A 10668-nucleotide genomic window follows, 5' to 3' on the forward strand; every position below is an offset into this window, starting at 1 on the left:
GCCACTCAACTAGGCCCAGCTAAGTTGACACACAAAATTTAACTACCACACTCTTGATTAAGTCTTGACGGCATGTGGCCAGAATTTAAATACATACTCTGGGAGACCTGATTCAATCCATAACAGTTGTATACAGGATGAACTAAAGGGAGAAAGGATGGGACTAAAGAGTTGAGAAGCTGTTGCAGCAATCGTGATAAAAACCCAGTGGAGGATAAGGAGAAGGAGTCAGATTCAGGGTACTATTTGGGAAAAGAGACCCCAAAAACTTGGTGGGTTAGATGTTGAGCAAGAGAGATACAGATCAAGGATGCATCTCAAGTTTGTGACTTGAGAGATTGGGTCCATAGCACTGCAGTTTTTTAAAAAGGGAAAGACTAGGAGGAGAGCAGATTTTTCTTGTATATAAAACCAAAAAAAAAAGAAAAAGAAAGCCCAAACTCATTGCCAACAACTCAGTTATGATTCATAGCGACCCCTCCTTGGGTATCAGAGGTGGTATCTCTATGGAAATAGGTTGCCCAGTCTTCTGTTCCAAGGAGAGCCTGGTAGATTTGAACTGCTAGCCTCCTGGTTAGCAGTCAAGTGCCTTAAGCACTATGCCATGCAGATCAAGAGTTCTGTCTGAGCATGTTGGGTTTGAGTTGTCTCTTTGACTTCAAGTGGAATGTCAGATAAGCAGTTAGATGTATGAGTTCAATCACTCACTGGCCAAATAGGCTTCACAACCTGTCTCAATACTTTTACTCTCACTTTGTGAGTATCTAGTCCTGTCCTTGGGCAACTAAGGCATTATGACTCATTTTTCTGACAATTAGCTGAGGCCCAAAGAGATTCAATAACTTCTCCAAGGCCACACAGCTAAAGTGAAAGAAGAAGACTAGAACCTAGGTCTTCTAGCAACATGTACCCATGTATCTAATCTTATAGGGTGCTCCTTACCCCTTGCCCTTTCCCCTGCTTCAGCTGTTGTAGCCAAAGGGAAATGCAAGGTAAAGCTCCATCATTGAGGTACAAGTGGGTTCTCCCCAGTTTCATGCACAATTTAGATAGTTCATTAGCTGTGTGGTCCAATATGGTAACTGTTATGGATTGAATTGTGTCCAAAAAATATATGACAAAAATGCCATAACTTGGCTGGTCCTTGATTCTCAATGGTTTGACAGTTATGTAATGATGTAATTTGGCAGTTATATAACAACATAATCATCCCCCATGATTTGATCTCTTGTGATCAGCCACAATCACTTCTAAGGGGATTAGGATAGGATGCAACACCCTTACACAAGTCACAGTCCTGACCTGATATATGGGTAATCCCTGGGGTATAGGCTGCATTACTGTTTATCTTACAAGAGATAAAAGGAGAAAAGAAGTGAGCAAAGAGAGGGGGACCTCAGGACCACTAAGAAGAACCAGGAGCAAAGCATGTCCTTTGGATCCAGAGTCCCTATGCTGGGAACCTCCTAGACCCAGGGAAAAGCAATGTCAAGATGCATCTAGATCTCCAGTGAACACCGGGCCCACAGATGTTGAAAGGAGACAAGGATCTTCCTCCTAAACTGTTACTCTATAGAGAAGAAAGCCTTCCTGTAGAACTGGTGTCCTAAATTTAGACTCATAGCCTCCTAAACTGTGAGAGAATAAATTTCTATTTGTTAAAGCCATACCCTTGTGGGATTTGTATTTTAGCAGCACTGGATAAGTGAAATGGTAGTCATTAACCACATAGAGATCCTAAAGTGAGTGGGTGCTTCAGGCTCAGGTTTACCCATCACTTAGTGAGCGGGTCAGCAGGGCCTTCCTCACAGGACCTGAAGGGTTCATCTAAAAGCCCTCCACACACATTCACAGGCAGACACATGCTCTTGGCAGTCCTCTTCACAGAGGAATGGGAATATTTTAAACAAGACAGATTTTTTTTTTTAATCCTCCCTTCCCACTTGCTGCTTATCTGGCTTTGAGCATATCATGTGACCTCTCTGTAATGGTTAAGATTATGTGCCAAATTGGATAGGCCATGATTCTCGGTGGTTTGGCAGATGTTATGTAATCATCCTCCATTTTGTGATATGATGTGAGCAACCAATCATTGAGAAGGGTTTCTTTTTTTTTTTAATTGTGATTTGTGAAAGTTTACAGAGCAAATTCATTTTCCATATAGCAGTTCACATACGCTTTGTCTCATGACATTGACTACAATTTACCCCAATGCAACAGCTCTCCTCCCACCTCCTACTGATAGGTACCTCTTCTCTGTGTCCATCCCTCCATGCACTCCTGCCCCCTGAGCTGTCTCCCTGTGCATAAACAGCCCTTCTTTCTCCCATGATTGTTCTCTCTAAGGAGTTTATCTACCTCAGGTAAATGTTCAACTCATATCCCTGTCTTTTGTTTGGCTGCAAGCCACAGGAGTGGGTTCAATTGCAGACCTGAAGGGCAGCTAGGGGCCATAGTCTCAGTGGTTCCACCAGATTCTATCAGACCAGCAAATCTGGTCTCCCTTTTTATTTTTTAATTTTTTCCAAATGATTTTGAGTTTTGTTCCACATTATTCTCCCTCTCTATCCAGGATCTCTTACATAGATCCCCCTCCGAGTTGTTGACAGTGGTAGCCAGGCACCATCTAGTTCTTCTGATCTCATAGTCATATAGGTTGGGGATCACATGGTGTACCAGTTGCTAGGACTAATTCTTTCCATGAATCTTTGGTTTTCTTCATTCTTCTTTGCTCTGGACAAAGAGAGACCCATCGTTGCATCTAGATGGCTGCTTGCAAGCTTTTAAGATCCCAGTCCCTACTTGCCAAAGTAGAAGGTAGAGCAATGTTTTGCATAGTATGTTATGCCAATTGAACTTGATGTCGAAAGGGGAGTTTCTTAGGGTGTGGCCTGCATCCAGTATATATGGATGTTCTGGCAAAGCTTGTTCTCTCTTGATCCTGCATCTTCTGACTGTTGGTTCTGGGACTTGAGCCAGGATCCTGCCACCTGACCAGAAGATTTGGGGAATCACTACTTCCTGAAACTCCATGGGCCAGCAACTTGCTGCATGACCTGCTGGTTTTGGGTGTGTCATCCTCTACAACCACATGAGTCAGGAGAAGCCTCTAGCCTGATACCTGACCCATGGATTTAGGACTTGCTAGCCTCTACAACACTCCTCGGAAGGAAGGTTGGGCAATCCTACTTCCATAGTGATACTGCCTCGGAAACCCAAGGAGGGGTCGCTATGAGTTGGGGCCGACTCGATGGCAAATAACAACAACACAACAACAGCCTCTACAACTGTGTGAGCTATTTCCTTGAAATAAATTTCTGTATATATATGTATATATACACTTCGCTGGTTTTGCTCCTCTAAGAAACTCAGCCTAAAACACCCTCCAAGGGGCTAGGATAAAGAGATGTCTATTTAGAGCCTTGATAATGGTATTCATTTTCTAGGGCTGCCATAACAAAATACCACAAACTGGGTGGCTTGTAAGGACAGAAATTTATTGTCTTACTATTCTGGAGGCTAGTAGTCTGAATTCAGAGTGTTGGCAGGGCTATATTCTCTCCAAAGTCTCTCTCAACTTCTGCTGGCCCCAGGTGTTCCTTGACTTGTAGATGAATCTTTACATTGCCATCTCTCTTATGAGGACACCACTCAGATGGGATAAGGACCCACCCTATTCCAGTATGACCTCCTATTAACATAACTGATAACATCTTCTAAGACCATACTTCAAACAAGGACTCAGTCATAGGTTCAGGGGGTTAGTACTTGACTATATCTTCAATTCAATCCATAACAATTAAATAGTTGATTCTCAACCAGTTCAGCTATTTATTTCCTTCCTAACCCCTCAAGGTGAAGGTAAGAACAAGAGCTGGAAGTTTCATTTTCTGCTTAGAATTTCTTTTCCTTTTTAAAATATTTCAGGTTTTATAGGTAGTGCATTTTCATGGTAAAGGCCTCTTAAATGAATATAGTGACATTCCCTTCTTACTGCTGACCCTCAGCCACTCCGAGGAGGCAAACAATGTTTCCAGATGTTTACATATCCTCCCATAGTCTTTCAGTGTATTATAAGCAAATGTGTACACATTTATATCTGTGTACTTCCACATATGTGTATGTTTTCCTGTTTGAAACTAATATCTGTGTGCCTATTTTGAATCTTGTTTTTCCCTGCAGTATCTTGATGATTTTTTGTATCTACATTGAGAACCCTTAATCTCTTTACAGCTGCAGAGTGTTCCATTGCAGAGAAAAATAAGATAATTTTTTTATCTTATCCTCCCCTTGATGGATTATTAAGACTCTTAGCAGATTTTTGCTATGATAGCCCATGCTGCAATGAGCATTCTTGTACATCTGTCATCTTGCATGTGTGAGTATATTTATAGAATAAATTTCTAGAAGAGGAATTGCTGGGTCAGAAGGTATGTGATGAAGATATGTACACAATTTTGATAGACCTGATTAAATGGTCCTCATAGAGTTTGTACCTATTTATACTCCCACCAGCAGTGTATGAGAGCAGAGCCAAGTGTCTTAGTCTCCTAGAAGCACCATAACAAAATATCTCCAGGTGGGTGGTTTTAAAGAATAGAAATTTATTTTCTTAAAATTCTGGACACTGAAAGTCCAAATCCAGGGCATTGATAGGGCCATGCTCTTTCTGTAGACTCTAGTGGAAGATCTTTCCTTGTTTCTTTCAGCTTGGTGCTCAGCTTGGTATTGTAGAAAGATCCTCACATGTTGTCTTTTTCTATATGAGTCTATGTTATTTTTTATACATATAAGAAACCACTCAAAAAGGTTTAGGAATTGGGCCCACCCTTCTTTGGTATGACCTTATAAACATAACAGAAGAAAAACCTAATTTCAAAATAGGGTCATATTCGAAGATACAGGAATTAGGATCTCAACATATTTTGAGGGGCAACACAATTCCACGATCAGTGCCCACAGAAGCAGCAATCAAGAAATCAAATAATGTATTGCATTGGGGAAATCTGCTGGAAAATACATCTTTAAAGTATTAAAAAGCAAAGTTGTCAATTTGAGGACTAAGGTGTGCTTAACCCAAGCCATGGTATTTTCAGTCACCTCGTGCATGTGAAAGCTGGACAATGAATAAAGAAGACCAAAGAAGAATTGACCCATGTGGATTATGGTGTTGGCAAAGAATACTGACTATACCATGGACTACCAGAAGAAAAAACAAATCTGTCTCGGAAGAAGTATAGCCAGAATTCTCCTTAGATGCAAAGATGGTGAGACTTCATTTCACTTACTTTGTACATATAATACAGAGGGACCAGACCTGGAAAAGCATCATGCTTGGTAAAGTAGAGGGTCAGTCAAAAAGAGGAAGACCTTCACCAAGATGGATTGACAGAATGGCTAAATAATGGGTTCAAACATAGCAACAGTTGTGAGGATGATGCGGCACTAGGCAGTGTTTTGTCCTGTTGTATGTAGGATCCTGAAGGCACCCAAGAACAGTAACAGTTCACTCCATAACAGCAAGTTTTTAAGCCTGAGTGGAGCTTTGATGCCTCAGAGACTGGGCCCTAATTTCGCATCTACAGAAGAGCTCAGTTTTATCATCTATATATGTAAGAGAGAGATTTTTGCAGATAGCTGTCTATAGCTAAGAACAGCTTGAGAACCAGGATGTAAAGAATCATCACTACTCCTTCTCAGCAGCCTGGTGGTTTAAAGGCGTGACAGAGAAAATGAGAATTGCTCCACACCCCCAAGAAGATCCTTAGAGAAGCAGTATGCAGGGAATGGTTCAGCTGGTAGTTGGAACAGAGGAGTGAGTAGAAGCTTTCTGAGAAGCAAGAATAGAGCCCAAGGTGTAAGAAAGTGAGATTTATTCTCATCTTCCCCATTGTTAAATAGTGGCCTCCAGTAGTTCAGCTTATTTTTTCAGCTCACTTGATCCAATTTTAGGGCCTTGTCATGGCCGACCCTTGTACTAATCCTGGGAATGCAGAGATGAGCGTAGCCAGTTCCTGCCTTCAACCAGCTCAAATAGAGAAGTCAAACATGTAGACAGACTGTTTCAATATAATGTAATGGAAGCAACAGCAATAATGGCAGCCAACTGTGAGCACTTAGTGCTACACTGTCATCTCATCTAAGTCTGCAAAAACCCTATGAGAGTGATTGCAGTGTAAGCTGTGACCCAGAGAGGTTAAAGAACAGCCCCAACACCCCGTAGTAAATGGAAAAGCCAAGGTTTAGATTGAGATCTATTTGACTTCAAAGTCTTAAAGGAAGGCAGAGGTGATATCAGAACACACTACAGGCATAAGATGAGGGAGGAGGGTCAAGGAAGACCCCTGGAAGGAAATGTGGCCTTAGCTAAGGCTCAGAGAATGAGTAGAAGCCAAGAGAATCTTCCATGCAGAGAAACTCTTGGGTTGACCTCAAGGAGAGCCAACCTCCAAGACTCAGGAAGTTTCTGACATAGGCAGGGCAAGTGAATGTGGAGGCTAAGAGGGCAGCATCTGGAGTCGGACTCAATTCAAATCCTGGCTCTTATTATTGGAGTAATAACTGTGGGCATGTCAATTAACCTCTCTGGTTCTTTTTCTGAAAAATGTGGCTAATACATACTTACTTGTGAGTCATTGGAAGAGTTGATGAGTTAACATATCCAGATTGCTTAGAATAGGGCCTAGCACACACCTTATATGTTTGCTCCCACTAGAGATTCTTCAGGTACAAACTGAATGTGAGGAAGAGGATTCACAGAATCCTCTGTGAATGCTCGTCTGCAGTGTTTGTTATAAAGAACTATTACACGAGCTTGCGAAATATAATGTGCTGCTATAAAAAGGGAAGGAAGCAGAAAACCATTTAATGGAGGAGGGTGATGGGCTTTTAGCCCTGAATTGTCTTGTCAAGCATGGTTGTGCTTATCAGCTTTCATACATCATCTGAAATTGTGAGCCAAAAATGGACTTTTTTATTTGTTGTCTATTTCTTTATGACATCTTTATTTGGTATTAAAATGCAATGGTCTGTCTCAAATAAGGTGAAAAAGCAGAGAAGGGTAAAGTAAAAGGAACATTTGATAGAACTCTAGGTTTTTCCCCCTTCTTCTTTGACGCCATAAAATGTTTCCAGAAAATTCTAGATAAAGTATAAGGTAAATATTTCAGCTTCCTCATTTACCCACATAACATTTATCTCTCATCTACCAAGTGAAATTACTTTTTTTGAGAACAATATTCTGCAACAAAATCCAAGAAAAAGATACTTCTCAAGTAATGGCTTACCGTGATTTACATTTGTACTTAAATTACTTGCTCTCTTTGTTACCTGTTCCCATACTCACATTCCCAACCCTGTTTCCAAACCAAACCCTTCCTCTGGTCCAGTTTTCTGTCTTCGTCTCATCATTTGAACAATTCTTGGAATTCTATCTTCAAGAAAATATAAACATTTAATAACGATTTCCCCAACATAAACCCCATGACTCTCACATACTCCTATTCAAAAACCTGTAGTCTGTGCCAGCCATTCACTCGATCATGGGGCTACAGAAATTGTTATGATTCAACCTCTTGTCCCCAAGGAGGTCTTAGTCCTGTGTGGGAGAAAGGCATGCAAAAGTAAGTCTAGTCTGCTCTTGTTTGTCATGCCGTCATGTTCATTTTGCTTTATGGTCTATCTTCCCTGCCTGCTAGACTGTAAGCTTCTCAAGGACAGGAATCTTATCAATTTTGTTTATTGTTTTTTATTATTGTTGATAGGTGCCATTGAGTCAGTTCCACTCATAGCGACCCAGTGGGCAATGGAACATTGCCCAGTCCTGCACTATCCTCACAATCGTTAGTGTTAGAGCCCATTGTTACAGCCATTGTGTCAATTCATCTCGTTGAGGGTCTTCCTCTTTTTTGCTGGCACTCTTCTTTACCAAGGATGAGGTCCATCTCCAAGCACTGGTCCTTCCTGATAACATGTCCAAAGTACATGACATGAAGTCTCGTCATCCTCACTTCTAAGGAGCATTCTTCTAAGACAGATTTGTTTGTTCTTCTGGCATTCCATGGTGTACTCAATATTTGGGAGCTCTGGTGGCATAGTACCTAAGGCATTTGACTGCTAACCAGAAGGCTGGCGGTTCAAACCCACCAGCCACTCCTCGGAAGGAAGATTGAGCAATCTACTTCCATAGTGATACCTCCTCAGAAACCCAAGGAGGGGTCGCTATGAGTTGGATCCGACTCCACGGCAGTGAGTTATAATTCAAATGCATCATTCCATATTGTTTACCATTGCTTAATCACTACTTTACATATACCATCAATAATCATTGTTGTATGTGTAAATAATTGAATACCAAAAATATTACAGTTTAAAAAAATGCATTAATGTACTTAGAAGATAAGAGACAGTACAAGGGAGAAAGTACTGACCTCTTTGGGGGCAAGAGTGCAGTTAGAGAGGTGGGGAGACTTGCTGGAGGAGGAGACTTCAGAGCTCGGTTTCAGGGTGATGGCTATCAGCATTTATATGCCTTGCATAGTGTACAACTTATGTTGTTGTTGTTGTTGTTATGTGCCATCGACTCGGCCCCAATTCATAGCTACCCCTCCTTGGGTTTCCAAGGTGATATCACTACGAAAGTAGATTGCCCAACCTTTCTTCCAAGGATTGGCTGGTGAGTTTGAACCGCCAGCCTTCTGGTTAGCAGTCAAGTAAGTGCCTTAGGCACTATCCTAGCAGAGCTCCTGTCCAACTCATAGGAGTGTCCAATAAATGTTTGATAGGTTAATATACTTTACAGTTTATGAAATAATTATAACATCTGTAAAATGATACCATTTATCACTGTCCTGGGAATGGATGGCATGGGCACTTCATGCTGGGTTAGGTACCATAATTCTCCAACAAGCACTGGATCCTCTATCATGTGCAGAAACCCTCAGTAGGTAGCAATAATCCTGGAAAACCCAACATCAGGCTGTGTGGGAGTCCCTGTGGCAAACTTTAAAGGCAAGTTGGCCACTGACTGAGAAAGCAACCTTAAGTGTGCTTTGGAGGAGGGATCCCATTCGGGAAAGAACATGGGAGACGAAGGGGTAGACTTGGCTCTCATTTCACCCAGAGCCAGACCAGAGCTTATTACCCAACTCTGCCAGTTTCAGATCTTAAATCTCCTGAAGCAACAGTGTGTTATGACATGGGAAGGGGCGGTATAAAAGAAGATAAAAACAAAGTGAATCTTCAGTTGAATTTATTTAATGGCCTTACTGAGAAAAAAGATAGGAGACCTAGACTTCTGTTAGTTTAAGGTTTTTTAATTTTATTTAGCTCCAGCTCCTTCCAGACGTAATGAGGTTAATGCTCAAGATACTGTGAACCAAAACTACTCAGACTTGTGAGCCTGTGGCCTCTGTGTGATCTCTGGACTCTCTCATGCTGTTCCAGACATAGCCTTCCTATGGTTGATTGAAAAGACACCTCCATCTGAGCAACACCAAATTATATCAAAGATTGTTAAATCCATCACCTCTGATTAATCCTCTACTTGTGTCTTCAATATGTTTGTACAGCTTCATCATACACAACAAAGACACTTTCTTCAACAATGCCACAAGAAGTAGAATTGTGCATCATATTTTACAAAGAATAAAGTATGAAGAAGGAAAAAACAAAATTGGTAAGTAGTATATTGTTGTTGTTGTTATGTGCCGTCGAGTCGGCCCCGACTCATAGCGACCCCTCCTTGGGTTTCCAAGGCAGTTATCACTACGGAAGTAGGATTGCCCAACCTTCCTTCCGAGGAGTGGCTGGTGGGTTATTAGTATACTATATATATACACACTCATACATACTATACATAGACTACATTTGTTATTTGGGGATTATAGATCTTTTCCTTTGACTTTATTAAGTTTGTGTCAGTTCTAAGAAGCTTGTCATTTATAAATCCTGTACTACTCCTTCAATGGACAATTCACAAGTGTAAAATCTGAATACTATCCTATCTTCTTTAAATAGTATGCCATCTCATTTATCTAAGATCACAGAGAAATTATCCCAAATCAGTACATTTTTTTAAAAATTTTTATTGTGATTTGGGTGGAAGTTTACAGAGCAAATTCATTTTCCATACAGCAGTTCATACACATTTTGTCTTATGACATTGGCTGCAATTTCCCACAGTGTAACAGCTCTCTTCCCACTTCCTCCCCATAGTTACCCCTTCCCTATGTCCTTCCCTCCCATGCACTCCTGCCCCCCGTCCCCTGCCCCTGCCATTTCCCTGTGCATACACAGCCCTCCTATTCTCCTATGATTGATCCCTCCAAGGAGTGTATCTACCTGATGTAAATCTCAACCTGTCTTTTATTTGGCTGGAAGCCACAGGAGTGAGTTCAATTCCAGACCTGAAGGGCCACTAGGGGCCATAGTCTTAGGGGTTTCACCAGGGCTTATCAGACCAAGCAAACCTGGCCTTTTTTTTTTTTTTTTTTTTTTAATGTCAAATCATTGCTTTTAATTATTAAAACTTTCAAATATTCAGGCAAAAATACTAATTGTAGCAGAATCTACAGTTTGGTAAAACCAAACCAAACCAAACTCATTGTCATCGAGTCAGATCTGACTCATAGTGATCCCTCCTTGGGTTTCTGAGGTGGTATCTGTACA

At 41.1% G+C, this 10668-nt stretch overlaps 1 protein-coding gene across 1 annotated transcript in view; it reads left to right on the top strand.

Annotated features, from left to right (window-relative positions):
- Positions 1 to 10668, top strand: part of ANO4 (anoctamin 4) — a 737041-nt gene that overhangs the window by 603742 nt on the left and 122631 nt on the right. The window contains exon 12 of the mRNA XM_042781823.1: positions 9570 to 9676. Coding sequence (XP_042637757.1) covers positions 9570 to 9676 — 107 coding nt within the window. The remainder of the gene's footprint in view (positions 1 to 9569; positions 9677 to 10668) is intronic.

The sequence above is a fragment of the Orycteropus afer genome, unplaced genomic scaffold (assembly GCF_000298275.1).
Source record: "Orycteropus afer afer isolate SDZICR_OR568_19922 unplaced genomic scaffold, OryAfe1.0 scaffold00177, whole genome shotgun sequence".
Classification (NCBI taxonomy): domain Eukaryota; kingdom Metazoa; phylum Chordata; class Mammalia; order Tubulidentata; family Orycteropodidae; genus Orycteropus; species Orycteropus afer.